The 19,849-nt window shown below is 39.3% G+C and overlaps 1 protein-coding gene across 1 annotated transcript in view; it reads left to right on the plus strand.

Moving 5' to 3' along the window:
* LOC126356158 (odorant receptor Or2-like) overlaps positions 1-18,461 on the plus strand; it is a 36,850-nt gene extending 18,389 nt beyond the window's left edge. Inside the window, exons 3-5 of the mRNA XM_050006903.1 lie at positions 11,472-11,573; positions 16,348-16,503; positions 18,247-18,461. Coding sequence (XP_049862860.1) covers positions 11,472-11,573; positions 16,348-16,503; positions 18,247-18,303 — 315 coding nt within the window. The 3' untranslated portion in view covers positions 18,304-18,461. The remainder of the gene's footprint in view (positions 1-11,471; positions 11,574-16,347; positions 16,504-18,246) is intronic.
* Positions 18,462-19,849: the final 1,388 nt, after the last annotated feature.

Here is a 19,849-nt window from a genome sequence, read left to right on the forward strand (position 1 = left end):
AGACGTCTTGCAGATGCAATCCAAGAACAACGATCAGAAAGACTGCGTATAGTGGTGCTACTCCATAATAACGCACCGCCACATTCTGATAAACTGACAAAAAACACTATACAGGAGTTGGGTTGGGAAGTCATTCCGCACCGACTTTATTCACCTCATCTTTCTCCCTCAGATTTTCACCTTTTCCACGCTCCATTGAAACACCTTCAAGGAACTTTCTTTCCAGATGAAAATGCGCTCCGAATATGACTTGACGAGTTCTTTGCCTCAAAACCAATTGATTTCTGCAGTCGTGGAGTCCAAAAGTTACCCTAGCGATGGCAGACTTGTAAATAGTGAAGGAGAATATATTGTTGACGGCCAAATTCCCTCCTATGTGTATTTGTTGTGTTTATTAATATTACGGAATAGCGCTACGAACTTTTGCATCATCCCAACTGTAATTATGATGAGTAGGCTCAATTTTAACGAAATCGCCAGGTATAATCAACGTATAAGAAAGAGGCATACCGGTACTGACTTATTGAGAAACTGTCGCGTGTAATCGAAGTTCTCTGTGACTGTAGATACTGGGAAAAATGAATATCACATTAGATAATGCAACTGAGAGGGAATAGGCATCCTTAAAAAGCGTTAAAATATAAGTAGGACAAAAAACTGTAGGCACAAGAAAGGGAACTGTGGTGAAACTGTAGGTAAGGCAAGAATATCGAAAGCCGGAAATGTAAAAACATTTAGGACAAAAATAAACAGAGCAATAAATGTCACTAGGTGATGAAATCAGTAGGCTGTGTAAAAAAAAGCGAAATAGCTGGAGATCCTTGGCGAGACATTTTTAGCATACAGTCAAAATAACATTAGAAGAATTTAAAAGAAAAACGCCAACATTAAGAGAGTAGAAGTAATTACGCTGTTAAATGCAGGGCAGAGAACAGATGGTTGGACAGAGTAGAGTACATTGAGGGCCTCTATGAGGGGGAGGAACTGTCTGCTGACATAAAAAAAGAAAGAAATGGGTGTCGATCTGGAAGACATAATGGATCCAGTATTAGAGTCAGAGTTTGACAAAGTTTTATTTAGATGATTTATCACTAAGCGACGCATAAAGGATAGGTAAGATGCCTGGAAAATTTGTATAATAATTGGGGAAATAGCAACCCAACAGTAGTTCAAGTCCATGCATTAGTTCTGTGAGTCTGGAGGCATACCATTGGAATTTTGGAAGAAAAGCATTCACGCAATCCTGGAGATAGCAAGGACAAATAAATAGAACTATCACACAATTACTGGTAAGGTAATGTCTGTTCTGGCTCACTTTTTATGTCAAATTGACATGCAAATTAATTGAATTGTGATAGCTGATTGGTTTATGACCTTAACCTATTGTTCTGCTAAGAAATTTTGCATGTACCACTTCCCCTCCCCTTATCCTATCGTCATGCTACTTGATTTATGACCCCCTGGGGATAATATATCCTCCTGCAAAACCCCCTACCCCATCCCCTGCCCCTCCTCCTCCTTCATCCCCTCTGGGAGTTCTCCAATCCTCCCGACCTCCTCTCGCCGATACGAGCACAGTTTTGATATCAAACTGATATGCAGTTAATTAAATCGATCAATTTATTACCCCTTCCCCCTATTGGAAATCCCCCATTCCTCCCCTCTACTCCACCACTTCCCCCTCCCTTCGCCCATATGGAAATTGGCAGGAAAAAGCCAATCTGTGCTGGAAAGGAAGGATCTCATGACACAAAATTCAAATCAATTTCAACTATAATAATACGTTCATGAATACACTTTAGTTAATTATTTTATGGGAGACAGGGCTCCCCCCCTCTGTTAGAGCTCACGCCTGCCTCAATTTCCCATGATATAATAACCATAAGCATTGAGGAATGCAATGAAGTGCAGTAGATTAATGGCCACAGAGGTCAAAAACAGCCCACTATCCTAATTACAGATCACGATACTAAATACCACAGACTACAGACTGGATTTTGGCCTCCTTTTAGCTCACAGCACCGAATAAAGCATCAGGTTACGGCATACTGTTGATCGGGTAATTCCAGACTCGTTTCCTGTCTCTGTGTCTCTCAAGTGGCTAATTCCTGTTTGCGTGTGAACCAACGTCTCCCAACACAAAGGTAAATATTTCTATTTCTCCTCAGAATACTGTGTTCTTATTGGCTAATGTGGGGACAAAGGGAGTGCTGACGCAATTTCGATATCAAAAATAGCAGGGAATAGTCCATTTGCACTACCCTATCAATTTAATTGTTTAAGAACTTACAGGAGTCAAACAGCTCACTTAAAATGCTCACCACCACATTACGATGATTCTTTTTCGTAATAAAACATGTTTTCAACGTTTGAGAATCACATGCAAACATCTTGCAAATTAAGTAATTAAATTAAATAGAACATAGCGCTAAATATATCCTAGGTCGTGCATGCACCGACAATTGACAACACAAGCACCCTCCTCCATCACAATGTTTCTACCTTACACTGGTGAAAAAATCCTTGTGATCGCACATACTCAACATCATGAGGTATGTGCCATCTGCCAAGAGCTGGGTAGCCACCCCCACGTTGGCCAGGAGAAACCTGCATCTATGCTGGCCACGCTAGCTGCTGGACACCTGTCTCTTGGCATACACACACCCACCATACTGAACGCTCAGATTATCACCACGACCAGCATCCAGTGAACCAATCAATTTACATGGGGAGAATAATCATACAGCGCAAACACTCGTCATATTGAATCTTCTCATACAGCACACGCGTGTACTTCTGTCGCCGCTCACCCAGCATACTCACTAGTCTGCTATTCAGCTACCTAAACGGCACCGCCGCCTGTACTTGTCCCCGCAGCTGCAGGCAAGAGTCGACAGGTCTGAGCATTTTTTGTAATTAAATGGCTATCACTGGCTTCCGGTTGACCGAATGCACACGTCCATTCATGCCACCGGTCGTAGTGCAACGCGAGACCAGCAGACACGGCTCGAATATATAATTCTAATTGCACTCTCACCCCAACATAGACTCCCCCCCACATTACCCATTCTGAGGTAGGGATTTTGTCGTCCATATACCTCGAATTTCCCACGCGATATGTAGATTTCCCCCTTTTACAGGTATAGAATATTTAACTCATTTTTGTCTCATGGCGGAGTGCTAAGAGCATGCTCTATCTCTCTCACAGGACGTTCCCTCACTTTCGAAATCTCTTAAAGTAACCAAGTGCTTCATCACATATAAAGTCTCTGAAAGTAACAAGACAGAGAATTTGTAAATATCGGTTTTATACTACATGTCACATTATAAATTCGGTAATATAGGTGATTTTGTTACGATGGTCATTTCTCCCTGTGTAGGTGGGAGACAAAAGCTTCGTTAAAAGAGCTTGTTGCAAAGAAAACGTCTGGTTACCACTCCAACTCCTGAATTATAGGTACCTGTGATACTATAGCCCATACTTCCACCCACTCGGCGGCAGGTCATTCATATCAATCTGATAGACTAATTAATTAGATTTATCATGAGAGTCTCTTTGCATGGTGTGTAATTTTTTTCCAGCATTCGGACTACACTCGCCAGGTAGTCCAAATGCGAATCTTTGGAGGGAAAACGATGTTCTTTTCCAGGAACACTATGGATAAAATTAAGAGAACAGATATTTAATGCTGACCACAGAAGGATCCGATCCCCACCCACATACATTTCGCATAAGCACCAGGGAGGTAAGATATACGAGATATTAGCACTCATAGGGAGGCATACAGGCACTCTTTTTCCCTTGCTATATTAGCGAGTGGAATAGGAAATACACTGTATGATGGCTTGTGAAGTAAGGATATAGATGTAAATGTAAATTTAGTCTACTTACTAGTATGTCGCTCTATCCATTTATAGGCACACAAAACTCACTGAATAATGCTGTCTCTTATTATCGAGAAAGAAAAGACGGAACTTCAGCTGCTGATTGTCTCTCAGTAAAAATCTTCATAGTAGCACCTAATTTTGTTTTTGCAGCCTCTTCGCGAGACGTATGTGAGGAGGTGTAATATGTTTGCCGCAACACTTAGAAGAAGCCACCTTTTGTCAGAGTATTACTTACCTGCGTTATGCTCACGTATCTTCCAGTCTTCGACATGTAGCATTAGAATCCACCTGACTTCGATGAGTAAGAGATATCCCTCACCAAGTGACAGACACCAGCAAATTCTCTCAAAATTCCATCAGTTTCTCCCAACAGTGTTCCATTAGTTAGAAGGCTGTCAAGTCGTCTTCCTGTCACTGACTAAGTATAGAGCTAACACAATGAGAAAAATAATACACTATCATACAGGAGGAAATTTACAACCATGAAGAGTATATGTGGACTGCACAACGAAATTCAGAAGTATAACGACTACAGTTCACTGATATCGAATGGCTGTCTAATAAATTTGCTCCCTGTATGTGCCCTAATCTCCTTTATCGTATTCCAATGATTACTACGCTAGAAATACGACAATGTAATGGTGTCATTGTCTTCGTTGACTGCACAGTATCTCTTCCTCTCTCTCTCCTCATTATCTATATAACATCCGACAGAGTAAAACTATGAACTATAAAAACTTAACTAATGTCATGCGATAGAGAAATTGATAAGATTTTATTGCTTCTCTCTCTTCCACTATATCGACAACAATACCGTCTGTGTGTTGACATCGAGAATATGTGGTGATCCCATTAAATATACACATATTGGTCCATTCGAGCAGGTGGCCTGTGATCAAAGCTGCTTAGACAGATCTTTGGAGTTTTGTCCCTGTACTGTAGGAGGACCATATCCCACAGACTATCACTCACAAGAGAGGCTTTTTGTGTTTTTTTCCATAAACAGTCTGATACATAGCCAACGGACTTACTGCAGTGGTAACACCAGTTTCCATCAGATCACCGAAGTTAAGCGCTGTTGGCCTGGGATAGGTGGCCAACCTTTCTGCTGAATCCTGTTGGCAAGCGGGATGCACTCAGCCCTTGTGAGGCAAAACTGAGGAGCTACTTGATTGAGAAGTAGAAGTAGCAGCTGCGGTCTCGGAAACTGACATTTGGCTGGGAGAGCGGTGTGCTGACCACATGTCCCTCCATATATGCATCCAGTGATGCCTGTGGGCAAAGGATGACATGGCGGCCAGTCGGTATCGCTAGGCCTTCATGCTCTGTTTCAATGTGTCAGCCACACTGAGCAGGTAAGCATGCATGCAAGGCTAGATGCAGCTTGCATGTCCCATTAGGATCGCTAGGAACAATGCACCCTGTGCTATTCTGGGAAGCATTGGAACTGATTTCTATAACGCGACCTGTGACATCAGTATCTACATATAGAGAGGTATTACGCCAGCAAAGGTCAACATGTGCGAGTGGGCTAGAGGCGTCTCACATATACGACTGGCATGAGCACACTACTTGGTGTGCACACCTTGGAGTTCTGTAGGGGGGCAGTTCGCTGGCAGGTCGTGGTTGACGATAGTTCTAAAGTGATTTTACATGCAATTAGTCTATGTGCACTGCATTATTTTCGGCTGTTTAAGTGTTGTGACAGTGTTTGCATAGCATTAAACATGGATTATTTTTTGACAATTTATGAGTTGTTTTCGTGTCTGTTCATTATTTTGTGAGCAGGTGTGCAGACTGTGCAATGCATTATTTCGACAGTTTACGAGTTGTTTTCGGGTCTGTACATCAGTGTACTGCATTATTTCGGTCTGTAGGCTGTGGGAATCATTATTTCGACAGTTTACAATTAGCAAGCGTGTCTGCTGAGCGTTTTAGATGCATTATTTTGGCGATTTACGAATAGTTTGCAGGTCTGTAGCCTGTGCTATGCTTTATTTCGGTAATTTACGAGTTGTTTGGATGTCTGTACATCAGTGTACTTCATTATTTTTGTGATTTACGAGTAGTGTGCAGGTCTGTAGACTATTTACTGAGACCCCAAGGACCCTAGGGTGAGTGTTTTGTATGAGTGTGAAATGCGTCCCTAAATAAATTGTTCCTATCTCCAGCAGCCCAGTACAGGTTGAGTCATCTACCCGCCATTACCCCCCCCCCCCCACTTCCCCCCCCCACTCCAGACCGCCAACTTGGATTATGTTATGGGAGGGACAACAGTGCCCTCTGGAGGCAGTATTGTGTACTACGTCAGTTGCACTCCAGACCTTATGGTGAACACACTGGATGGAGCTACTGCCTGAAATTGTTTAAATAAACGCTGCATGCAAAATAAAGACTTATGTCCATCCTATCCAGCAGCCCAGCACAGGCTGAGTCCTTTTCCAGCTAATTCCTAGGCAGAGGTGGCGGTTGGATAACTAAGATCAGTGGAAGTAGCCCAAGTGACCTATTTTCCCACCATTTTCTTAGGTTAGTGGAGGTAGCTGTGGTATCTTGCATTGTCTTGCTGGAATTTGAAGTTCTCACCATTTTCTGGGGGGAGGGGAAGGGAGGGGATGGGAGGGGGCTAGGTTAGTGGAGGTAGCCCAATTGGACTATCTTCCTGCCAAAATTTGAACTTCCCGCCATGATGTCATTGTGACATTGTCATATCTATCGCCGCCATCTTGGATCCCCCATCTTCAATTATTTGGCAACAATGAAGAGTGAGAGAATGCCGCCCTTGTTCTACTATTACAGTCATCTCTTTAAGTGACAGCAATGAAAAAATTAGGAGCTAATATGAAGAATTTTACTGAGAGAAAATCAACAGCAGGAGTTCTGTCTTTTGTTTTCTTGATAAATAAGAAACATCAATCTTCCATAAGTTATGTGTGGTTATAAATATGTTATTAATAGGTAGACTAAATTTACATTTACATATATATGCTTACTTTAGAAGCCGTAGTACGGTGTGTGGCAGAAGGTACCCTGTACCACTATTAGGCATTCCCTTTCCTGTTCCACTAAATAAATAAATAAAACGTTATTTTGGCCCTCTTTAACCTATCATCCAAGAAAATATGTAGGGTCAGTATTGACTCCTGTGTTCCAGCATTTCTCCAGAACCCAAATTTATCATTTTTTTCTTTATTGAATTTCGATTCTCCTCAGCCGGGGGGGGGGGGGGGGGGGGGGGTGGCTGGCAGCAGCGTAATATGGCGTTCTGCAGTCTACAGAAAAGTTAAAAACATAATGAGGCGATAACAAAACAATAAAACAGGTCATAAAACGATGACTGTTTAAAGCTGTAACATGGCGAAAAGTTGTGAAGTGAAAATATAAAAACAAAGGGTTGGTGATGCTGATTAAAACACATAGTAATTACATAGGCACAATTTAAAAACATGGCGACAGTCTGCTTTCTGTTTGTTAGAGTTAAAAAACACATGTAACGAGACTATGGTGTCTGTTCGCAACACGTAAAAAGGAGATGCTTAACACATAAACACTGTATTATAGAGTTGACCCGAAGGCAGATGGGGGCGGGGGGGGGGGGGGGGGTGGACCCAGACAGATGAGGGAGAGAAAAGGGGGGAGGAGAGTAAAGCAAAAAGGGGGTCGATGGTGGAAGAGGACACAGATAAGGGGGGCAGGGCAGACTTGAGCAGGAGTGGGGAAGGCGTTGGAGGGGAAAGCAAAAGGACTCAGTGGAGAAAATGGAGTCAAAGAAAGGGTAGGCGGAGAAAAAAGCAGGAAGCAGCATGTAAAGGGGTGGGGAGGGCGAGCCCGGTAAAATGATAGAGGCAGGGAGGGGAGGTGAGCATGAGAGATGATAGGAGGGATAAATGGAAGGAGAGTGGGCATCATCCGGGAGTGGGAGTTGATGGAAGAAACTGATCATCCCTGAGATTGGCTTTTATAAGTTTTTCCATTCTTCTGTAACTAATTCGTGTCATCATTTTGCAACTGGCACTTATTAAACTAATAGTTCGGACATATTCGTACTTGTCAGTACTCGTTTTCTTTGGAACTGGAATTATTATGCTCCTGTTGAAGTCTGAGGGTATTTCCCAATTCTCAAATACACCGTCCACTCACATTAATGCGACCAACAACCATGTTCGATGTCAGTGTGCAGCACTAGCAATGGAGGGTGTATGAAGCATATGAGGGGATGCGAAAGACAGTACAGTCGTTCTCATAATGCCAAAACGGAGTGATTTGTCTGACGTCCAAAAGGCTTTCATCATTGGCTTTTGAGCCATGGGTCGAAGCATTTCCGAAATGGCTAAATTTTTAAACTGATTCTGGGCCACTTTGGTTACAGTATACCATTAATGGCAAAATGACACTATCAAGACATTACAGACCACACATGACTGGGGTGGATGAAGGCTGTGGAGACGTGTATGGCCAAATAGACTTGCAGCTGTTGAGAAATTGACCTCCCAGGTGGTTACCAACAGTGTTTCATCAAAGACAGTTCAGCAAACGTTTCTGTGTGTGGTCCTTTGCAGCAGGCACCTCCTACATGCACCCATGCTGACTGTTGTTCAGTGGCGAGAAAGGCTGGAATTTGCACGTCAGTGGGGCTACTGGATGTCCACTGAGTGGTGACAGGTGGCCTTTTTAAATGAATCGCGTTTTGTGCTCCATCTGTCAGATGGCTGTTGGCATATCTGACGTGAAACAACTGAAAGCAAACACCCTGCAACAATTGTCAGAAGGCTCCAAAATGGGGGAGGGAGTATTATGGCCTGGGAAATGTTTTCTTGGCATTCCCTAAGTAATCCCGTCATTCTGGAAGGCGCATTGGATTAACACAAATATACACCTATCACTGGGGACCATATTGAGGCTTTTGATAGGTGCTCACATTAACATGACTGGACAGTGTATCTTGCACACCAAATAGGATAGTTTTGTAGTGCCTGGCCCTCCTAAGAGTATCAGCATTTATGAGAAAATGTAATCTCCAGGGCTTTGTTTCAGCTTAGGTCCTTCAGTGCTTTGTCAAAATCTCATTGTGTCATATCCCCCATTCCATTACCATCTGCTTCTTTCGTTTTCTATAATATTGCCTTTAGGTTCATGTCCCTTGTATAGCGACTCTATGTATTCCTTCCAACTTTGGACCTTGCTTAGTACTGGTTTTCCACCTGAGCTCTTGATATTCATATATCTGCTTCCCTTTCCTCCAAAGACATCTTTAATTTTCCTGTAGGCCTCCCCTTGTTAAACATTGTTCAAAAATGGTTCAAATATCTCTAGGCACTATGGGACTTAACATCTGAGGTCATCAGTCCCCTAGAACTTAGAACTACTTAAACCTAACTAACCTAAGGACATCACTCACATCCATGCCCGAGGCAGGATTCGAACCTGCGACCTTAGAGGTCCCGCGGTTCCAGACTGAAGTGCCTAGAACTGCTCAGCCACTCTGGCCAGCTAAACATTATTCTATAGACATATTTGTCTTCTAGCCATTTTGAACTTTCTGTCAATTTCCTTTTTCAGATGGTTGTATTCCCTTTCGCTTGCTTCATTTGCTACATTTTCATTTTTTTTAAAAATTTTCGTCTTTTGTCGATTAAATTCGATATCTCCTGTGATGTTCAAGGATTTCTACTAGGCCTTATTTTTGTATTTTTTTATCCTCTGCTGTTTCATACGTCAGCTAAATTTAACCAAGTAAATTACACTGTCCACTCACATTACTGGGACAACCAGTCAAAAGCCTGGATAATCACCTTTTGGAGCCCGGACTGCTGCGAGATGTGCAGGAAGAGAGTCAAGTGAGGTTCTGGGAAGGTACCAATAAGAAATTGGAGCCATAATGACTCTAATACCATGGACAGCAGTGTTAGGTTTCTCAGTTGAGGATCCATGGCGCCAAAAGCCCGATGAAAGTTGTCCCACAACTCTCGATTGGGTCTAAATCAGCCATGGGAACACGTTAAACTCATCCCAGTGCTCTTCGAACCATGCACTTAACACTGCAAGCTGTGTGACACATTGCTTCTTCTGTTGGTGCATGCCACCATGCTGAGGAAAAACAAACTGTATGTAGCGGCGGATATGGTCCCCAAGGACAGATGCATAGATGTGTTCATCCTTCATACCTTCGAGAATGACGAGATCACCCAGGAAATGCAACGAAAACATTCCCCACATTAGAATGGTCCCTCGATTGTTGAAGGGTGTTTGCTTTCAGACGTTTCACGCCATAGACGCCAATGGCCATCTGTCTCATGGAGCATAAAACATGGTTCATCTGAAAAGACCACCTGTCGCCACTCAGTGAACATTCAGTTTTTGTCGCTGATAAATGGTAGTCAGCATGGGTGCATGAACCAGGTGCCTGCTGCGTAGGCCCATACGGGCATTCGGGAGATACAGTTGGTAGTCCTTTGGTTCATTTGGACAGTCCGTTGCTTAACAGCTGCACGACTATTCGCCTGTCACCTCTCCATAGCCATTGTTCAGCCCTGTCATTTATGGTCCATTGTGCACCACAGTTGCTCGGTACCATTTTTGGGTAGCACCTTTGTGACAAGGACATGGCCGATTTTCTTCCCCATCCTTAACACAATCCGAGCTTGGGCTTCGTCTCTAATGACGTTGTTGTTGACGTTAAACCCAGTCTTATTTCATTCCACCATTTTGCCATGCACGCTATACTTCAGCCACGGCGGCATGCGAACAGTTTACGAACTTAGCTGTTTCGGAAATGCTTCCACCCTTGGTTCAAAAGCCCTTTAGGACGTCAGATAAATCACTCCATTTACACATTACAACAAGAACTCTACTGATCCCCTCAATAAGCTTTAACACTGCTAGTTCTGTCACATGCCATCTGTGAGTGGTTGTTGCACACTGACGTGGAACACAGGCAGTGGTCTCATTAATGTGACTGGACTGTGTAGAAAGAAAGCTGCTACTTTCAGAAATGTCGCTGCTTTCTCGGTTACACCAAACTGCCGTTGTTTTAGCTTAATATTCACGTGGTTAAGTTGGTATCTTTCAAAGAAAGCAGATTTGTAAATACATCCTGTTTACAGGATATTTGTAATGCACCTTAACAATGAGTATGCTACTTGCCCTGTAACCAATAGAACTTACCAATTGTCTAATCGAAATACTTAGATAATTTGTAGAAACTGAGACTGATGAATATTTCAATTTTTTTAAATTCAGAGTAAAATAAAAGATATGGCAAAGTGCAGACGTTGCTGTCGAGTACCAGTCTATCAATTAATAAAGCGAGGATTATATTTCAAGATGATTCTCGAAACCTTTAGCAACTAGTTTTGTCAACCAACAAAAAGTCAAAAGAATGAAGGTGGCATGTTGTATGTAGTTTCAGGTACTATGTTAGGTTCTGAGACATTTATGAAAGCTAAAAACACACAAGTTTGAGGTTTCTGTGATAACCAAGAGGCCTCTAGTACAGTAGTTTTAGTGATAATGATTAGACAGACCACGAATTTTATAATTGTTCATTTTTGTTTACTAAGAAAGTCATTTTGCTTGTTTAACAGATTCCGGATTTGTCTTCAGCACTAAAATACATACTTTATCTACCGTTCCCTACAATGAAAATCTTTTTCTACTGTTGGGCCGCTCACAATGTAAAGGAACAGGTAAGCCCAAATAACTTTAAATTTTTGTAATTTGACATCTTTTTTGGTTTAGCGGCCACATTAGTGGTAATTCTTAATACAGTTAGTGTAATAATACACATCTCTATTTATCACAGAACACCAAACAGTAAGTCTGTACAATCATATTATAACATATGTGAATGTAATTAAATAAAAACTGAATACAAATCAACAATCAGGTCACTTCTGTATCTGTACAGAAATTCTATTGAGGTGTAGAAAATTGTGCAATATAACATCTGCTCCTGAGTTAATTCGACAATAGGCTGTAGCACACCACATTTTAACAAATCCACATTGATATCGTAAGTTCGGTTATGTCTCCTGCAGTACGTGTAGTTTTTGGTTCAGTTCCTGAAGTATTATCCTGGTGTTGATTTTCATCCTGTGCTAAAGCTGTCCCAAGAGTCAGTCAATTAAATACTGTTCTTCAGTTCTGTGTTGCCCACTATTCTCCAAGACGCTGTATTTTCTCAATTGGATTTGATGTCTTTTGACAATTCCATAAGGCATTTTCACAGCGTGTAGTATATATTCCCAGTTGTTTCATTTCACTGCCTATGATCCATGGTGATCCGATTGACAAGCTGTTTGAAAAAATTTTGGTATACATTTGATCACTAATTTGGATACTTTATCACCAGTTTCAAACTGAACTAATCTTTGGATTTGCACCCTCTTCTGATGGATTTGTGATCCTTGCCTGACATTGGATAAAGTAGATCAGCATCTGATTTTCCAGGTACGAGATTTGGAGTTGTGGGATAAGATATCACTATTTTCTGGAGAGAATGTTGCTTGTTTGTCGCCACCCAGTTAGCCTTTTTCATAGATTCTTTGAATGTTCTGACAAATATTCTTGCTTCACCATTTGAAGCAGTATCAAATGGAGCTGCAGTTAGTTGTTCCATGTCATTCCTGCCACAGAAATCTTCGAATTCCATTGATACAAATAGTGTCCTATTGTTAGAAACTATGGTCTTGGTAAATCCTTCCACAACAAAGATTTTTTGGAGTGTCTTTATTGTGGCTTCTGTAGTTGTTGTCATGTCAAATGTATATTGGAAATATGACTATGAAGCAGGATACTTTCCAAAATGATAGCATTATCAATGTCAGTCCTTTCCCATGGTTCTGTTGCTTGGAACCTGGTTTGGAAATCATTTTTGGGATTTGGTTTTGCCATTTGAGCTGTCTCACATTGTAAAACCAATTTTTCGATTCCTTTGTGCATTTATGACCACTAGCAATATCTTCTAGCCACTTGCTTCATTCTGTCGATGCCTGAGTGTCCTCAATGGAGTGTCTTCAAAATTTTCTTTTGACTCATTTTCGGTATAACAACGCTTGTGAACCCTACTTGAAGAAGTGAGAAACAAGGGCTGGTGTTGATGGCAGTTTTTTTTGTTAAAATATGACTGCAAAAATTTTGTTTTATGGGCATTAGACTGTAGTCTGAGGCATATTTTTCTGCCTAACTTTTCGTCTTCCAGTGCCAGAGAAATCATCAGATGCCATAACGACTCAATAAGCACTTAGTCCCAAACAAGATCATCAAGCCAAATTGATTACACATGTCTGCAGAAGCCTGTTCGTGACATCATCCGGCAGCTGCCTAAGATAGCACTGTGATGTGTTATGGGGCTTGGATTTTGGCCACATATTTTTCAGATATAAAATTATAAAGAATGTAGCAACCAGTCATGGATACATTATTTATCTTGTTGCAAATCGATTTCGACAGACATCAGTCATAATTGGTGCGTTTTTCTAACCGATACATGCCATAAGTAGTCCTTGTCCTGATATCATTCGAAATCGATTTGCAACAAGATAAACAACGTTTCCACAACTGTTTGCTACATTCTTTATAATTTTATATACCACGGTTGCTGCACAGAAAGGGAACCTTATGGAGCCCAACATTCAAAAATTCTTTAGACATGTCGAATTTTGCAATTTGACCAGCTGGAAGCCTTATAAGGCATCAGCAGTTTCATGTTATTCTTTGGGTCTATATTAAATTTCATAACTGTGTCCCAAGTATGTGGTTGCACATATTTGTAGCCTTTATACTGTCACTGCTGGCAGCTGTTAGATGGAATATTGAAACCAGAGCTTCTGATCTTTTACTACTTTACTACTTCAAATCTTCATCCCTACAGGTATTGGTGTAATTTCTTCATCCAATAAATTATGGATCGCTCTTCCTTTTCACTGTGGCTGGTACTTGCAGGGTGCACTATTAATTTCTTGGAAACAAAGGCGAAGGGCTTTTCAGAGCCATATCAACACCTGTGAGACAATACAGCTCCAATTTCACATGATAGTACATCAGTAGACACGCGTATCATACTTTGATGTGGCTCAAAGTACACAGGAGTAGGGCTAGCAACTTTTTGGCACAAGTATTGCACTGTAAACATTACCAACTGGGACCCTCAAGTCTGGTCCCTATTTCGATGAAGTCACAAATCAAGATACCAACAAGCCGCCCAACTCTCTTCCAATCACAGTGCAGTAGATTTCCACAAAGCAGCCAAAAAAGCGTTATATTTTAGTGACCATTGAAATGAAACACCCAGTAACAATGTAGTCCAGAGCAGCAACCTTGGCTGTGCTCAAAGATATTTGTATTATGTGAATTTCTACGTCATATTCAAAATATTAATCCAAAAAATTCGTAAAGTTTGGAACTTTCAGTATTTCCACATTTTAAATAAGTCATAAACACACACACACACACACACACACACACACATACACACACACACACACACACACACACACACACACAAAATGTTTATGCCATGAACTTACTGGCTAAGCAGCAACTGTGAACATCAGTTTCAAAATGGAAGAAACAATGTGTCTTGACGAGCTCTTTACTGCAGCATAACACATAAACTGGATGTATTAGTAATTCACAAAGAGAATTTCATAATATAATATGTTCACATAGAACCTGGACAAAATTACGTGGAACAAGTCACAGATGAAATATGGTCAAAGACAATGGTGCAACAAGACAGAGATGAAAGGTCGCTATCTCAAAAATACAATCTTCGACACAAAATTAAAATTATTTGTAAAAATAAGTAACAATTTAGAGTAAACAGACACACACACACACACACACACACACACACACACACACACACACACACACACACACACACACACACACACACACACTCGCTGCTCCTCATAATTTGCATTTATTATATATCTGTGATTTCGAATGAAAATCTTCATCTTTTCCCAGAATGTTCCATGGCCATTCATTGTCCACTTCCATGTAAGCAAGACATCGCAGAGTGAATGTTTGTCTTGCTGGCAGGTCATTAGGAATCATCTCCTGAACATGGGTACTTTTGTATAGATAGCAATGCAGGATGTTTCATAGAATTTGATGCACCGTGCTCACAGGTCTGTCCAGCGTTCTTCTAATTCCCCCTGCACTGCATGTTTGCACATCACCATTTGACCCCTCCTGCAATACTGTGGCCACATCTTCAACAGATATTGGATCAACTACTATCGTCTCTCTGCCACATTGCACTTCAAAAAACCTGTCTTTTCAAACTTTGTGATCTTTTGTCCATACCCATAGCAGATATCAGACCATTGTCTTTATTCCTACCCTTGAGTGTCTGGAACTTCTGCAGGGCTACTGGTGCACAATCATTGTTCTTGTAAAATTTTACCAGTAGTGCGCAATGGTTGGCGGAGACAGCCATGTTGGATATTTCGGACACAAACTGAGGAACAGTCACGTGCTGCTCGTCTGTTGGTGAGTGTATCCTCATGCTTACAGGGCAATCTATAAATCAAATGTTCATTAATTGTTATTTTGTTCTTTGACGTATCCCCTGGGTCAATAATATGCTGTTAAAATTTGATGCCATTCTGAGCTGTCCACAGCGTTTTGGGAGTGAAGCTTTAATTATTGACACCCTGTATTTAATTTATGGTTTCTTTGTTCTTTACTCCAAATGTTGTACAATGATTTAATGTTGCTCATTGTCGATTGAAGCTTAAGCTGTAAGTTAAATCAGTAGTGTCACATGTATTTTGATAAGATTTTAAATGTGTAAATACTGTAAGTTACACTGGCACTGTGATTATTTTTACATATTCTTTAATTACTTTTTAGACATAAGAATAACATTAGCATCACAATTTTGTGTGGACTTATGTATATTTGATAAATGATACAGAAATGGAAATACTGTCGGTTACACCAGTACTCTCAAACTTGTTATGTATTTTAGATATGTAAATAACAATTACAAACACCAGCATTCTCAGTATCTTCACATTTTCTTTGCAATTTCAAAAACTGATTCTATTCATGCATCAGAAAGCGTCACATTATGCTCCAATGTAAGTTGTCATCCCAAGTTGCTTTTCCTGAAAAAGGATCTGCATTTAGATACTGACCAGTTGGACATGAAATAGTAATATGGTTAACTGGTTTCTCCTAAGGATAAATAAGTATATCTGAATAGAAGATCTCGTCATCAACAGCAACTATATGATTCCAAAATAATAATGACTACTATAGTTTGTGACTATCCCAGTGATGGCAAATTTTTGAAATCTTCCTATTATGATGCTAATAGAAGAACAATACTAAAACAGAAGTCACATACCGAAAATACACTAATCCCTAATTCTGTCATTAGTTTTACAGTATGTTACAAAAGAATATGGCGTTGTTATCTACTAATAGACTTGTTATCTCCCACAGGGTGAGGAGGTCTCTTGGGCTGCCTATAGATGTGCTTGGCCTGATAATAATAAGGATTTTAGGAAGAACTTGGCAATTACTATGTGCAGAGCGCAGAGACCGTTGCTCCTGACTGCGGGGCAGATCTATCCAATCAATAAGAATGCATTTGTCTCGGTGAGCATTTTAAATAGATATAAAGGTGGCTTAAACATAAATGTAGAAATCTGCAAGATACAGATCCCAACCAGTAGTGAAGGAGCGAATCAGAAACTATACTTCTGTACTTTATTTTACTGGCCCATAAAACAACCATATGTCTTTGTGCCAGTGAGAGTCTGCATTCATCCATACACAACAGTTAAAGTATCTTTTGTGACAGATTATATCTTCTTTGAGATAGAATATGTACACAGTCATACATGACGAAAATAGCAGATAAGGTGTCATGATATATATATATATATATATATATATATATATATATATATATATATGTGTGTGTGTGTGTGTGTGTGTGTGTGTGTGTGTGTGTGTGTGTGTTTAGTTTATTTATAGGTTCCTAGAAATAATTTATACAGTACCAGATTGCTTTTATTGTACACTTGAATTTTCATGAAAGAATGCTGTTGTTGAACATGTGATACTTGTCTGATTATGTTGCACAATATGATTATTAGACGTTCACCATAATTACAGGCAATACATATCATCAGTAGACTTAATTTATTTATTTTACAGAAGTACATTTTTACATTGTTATGATCATATTGGGCATTTCTAAAATTTATTCTAATGAATAAAGTGGGTTCTCTGACTAGAATCTGTACAACTTTTCCTTAAGTAATTTGATTGGGGTTCCTGGAGCATGTCTAGAGAACTTGCTATGTGTTTCAAATGCCATCTTATTATTTTTTGCTAATTGATTTTCTGGTAGGGTGGATATTCTCGTGTTATCATCATTCTTTGATTTGTCACATTTAAATAGGGGGTGGCGCACATGTAATTAACACTGTAAAGAATATATTAAGTAATTATTGTTTAAGTCTTATACTTAATGAACAAAGTTTTACAATGTGTTCTACTATCTACACTTGCCATTACTCTTATTCCTTCTTATGAATTACAAGAATTTTATTAACTTTGTTACTTTTTCCCCAGAGGTTTAGTCCATACCTTATAACAGATTGAAGGAAACAAAACACATTACTCTTACCAACTCATGACATCAGTGCATGTCTTATCACAAAATACATTAAATTTATGACATAGTAAGCATTTTTATAACTACTTTTTGTTCACATTCATAACTATATTTCATGTGTGTATCACTAATCATTATCTTCAAATAAGACATCATCAGGTATAATCAGTTTTATGTTCGCCTTACATGTCCATTTGTTCTTCAGTGGGCATTACATGCACACAGTAGATCTTCCCAACTAACGATATGTCATGATTACACATGAAGCTGCACATAACCTCTCCTGCTCCACAGTGCATGTGGCCTTGCTCACATGCTGTAGGGTTAACCAAGTCAGTTACAAAGCAGGCATAATTTTTGTGGCCTGTGTGGACAACATTCTGTATTAATCCATTACTGTTTCGTTAGATGTATCTGATCCTCTGTACTTTAATGTTTAAGTGATCTTACAGTTATTTCCAATATTATTTTCGATAGATCATTACAATAACCTTTAAATTTCTCACAATGCTAAAGCACAAAAGTGTTCTGTACTTTATTTTATTTTCTGTTTATATGGGCCACAAGAAAGCTGTCAATTTTTATATCTTGTGTGGGGAATGATTTGAAGATACTGTATCACGAAACCAGATAAATCATGCATAAGCAGCTTCTATAAAATTCATAATACTTAATCAAATATGAGGAACCTTATTAGATATTTCTGCCTGTTTCAGCTGCTGAAGGCATCATATTCATACTACACATTGCTGCGACAGTTTGAAGACAAATGAATTCAATCATAAGGTCAACAAGGTTGAAGAGTTGTTTCCTGAATTATCATTCACACGTAAGGAATGGCAAACAAAGCAGAAAGAAAACTCAACACTGATTATATTAATATAAAATCCAAAACAATGCTTTTATAATTACCATCATTGTTTTCATGTAGGTGACAGGCCATCTTATTAAAAATAAATTTTAATGGACCTCAGCATGAACTTTTTTGTTTATTTATTGTCACCCATTTATATTCTTTTAGGTATTTTTATTTATGTATTCTATGTCGTGAAGACTTACAGCAACAGTTTACTCAGTGGCGTGTTGTGTGCAGTCATCTTACATGTGTAGAATGTGTTTTAGCCATTACAAGTAGTTTCTCATATACTGTACCATGCACAAGGAATCACAAAACTACAATTAGTTATTCATAAGGACTTTGATTATTGTCCCTGACCTAGTCTACTGCTATTCCATACTGATAACCTGTAGAATTTTATTCTTCTCACCCAATAAAAAAACTCAATATGTTTAACTGCCAGTGGCAGAATTTACCTTTGAATGTGTAATAAAGAAATATGTGACGTAAGGAGCAACACAATAAACAAATATTCATGGATATTTCTGTCATTTCTTTCAATTATCAATACAATCGAATTTAAAAATCTCATATGAATGTCAATTAGTTTTGTAATTCTTCAGTGCTGTAATGAAAAGAAATTTCTGCAAGTTCACAGAGATTTTCTCAGTCAGAGATTTACTCATTCAGTAAAGGTGATTCTGAACAGCAGCATTCCACCAAAATCTACCATTTCTACGAACTGAGTGCCAAATACAACCTTTGTCTGTCTCAGTTTGACCTGCGATCTTAATAGTCATCTAAAAATTAATGCAGATCTAATCTTTCCATACATCAATTAGTACTGTTCCTTCCCTTTTGTGTGCTTTTTGGTTGCCGTTATGAGTCTCCTAAAAGAGTGTTTTTCATTACTTTTTTTTTACATGCATCTTCACCTGTGCAGTTTACTGTTATGTTTTAGAATAATTAAATTTACAGATTATTAAATAAGTTGCACTGTTGCAATTAACAGTTGATTTCATATAATTATAACAACAGGAATTTTAGTATGATAGTAAAAGTAAGATATATTTTCGAAAAACTAAGATTCTAAATAAAAATTCGTCCATAGAATAGGCAGATACCACAGAAGACACTTTTTCTTGCTGTTTAAATTTGAAATTTTCCATCTTTCAGATAGTTCATATAAATAGAAGAATGATAAAAGACTTTAGTAGCCACTTGATTCAGCCTTTTCTATGCTAAATTCGCTCTTTAGATCAAGAGTGATCACTTTACATCTAGTACTCTGTCAAAGTACTGTATTTATGTCATTTGAACTTAAATGAATTGTGCACAGCCAATTGTATTAGAGAATATGTAAACTGTGATTGAATATATAATACCTACCCCTTTAAACAAATGCCTGCTTGTAGATCACAGGTAAAGCAATTTGTGATACATAGATCTCACATTTATATACTGAAAATATTCTTTTGCAG

The sequence above is a fragment of the Schistocerca gregaria genome, chromosome 3 (genome assembly GCF_023897955.1).
Source record: "Schistocerca gregaria isolate iqSchGreg1 chromosome 3, iqSchGreg1.2, whole genome shotgun sequence".
Taxonomy (NCBI): domain Eukaryota; kingdom Metazoa; phylum Arthropoda; class Insecta; order Orthoptera; family Acrididae; genus Schistocerca; species Schistocerca gregaria.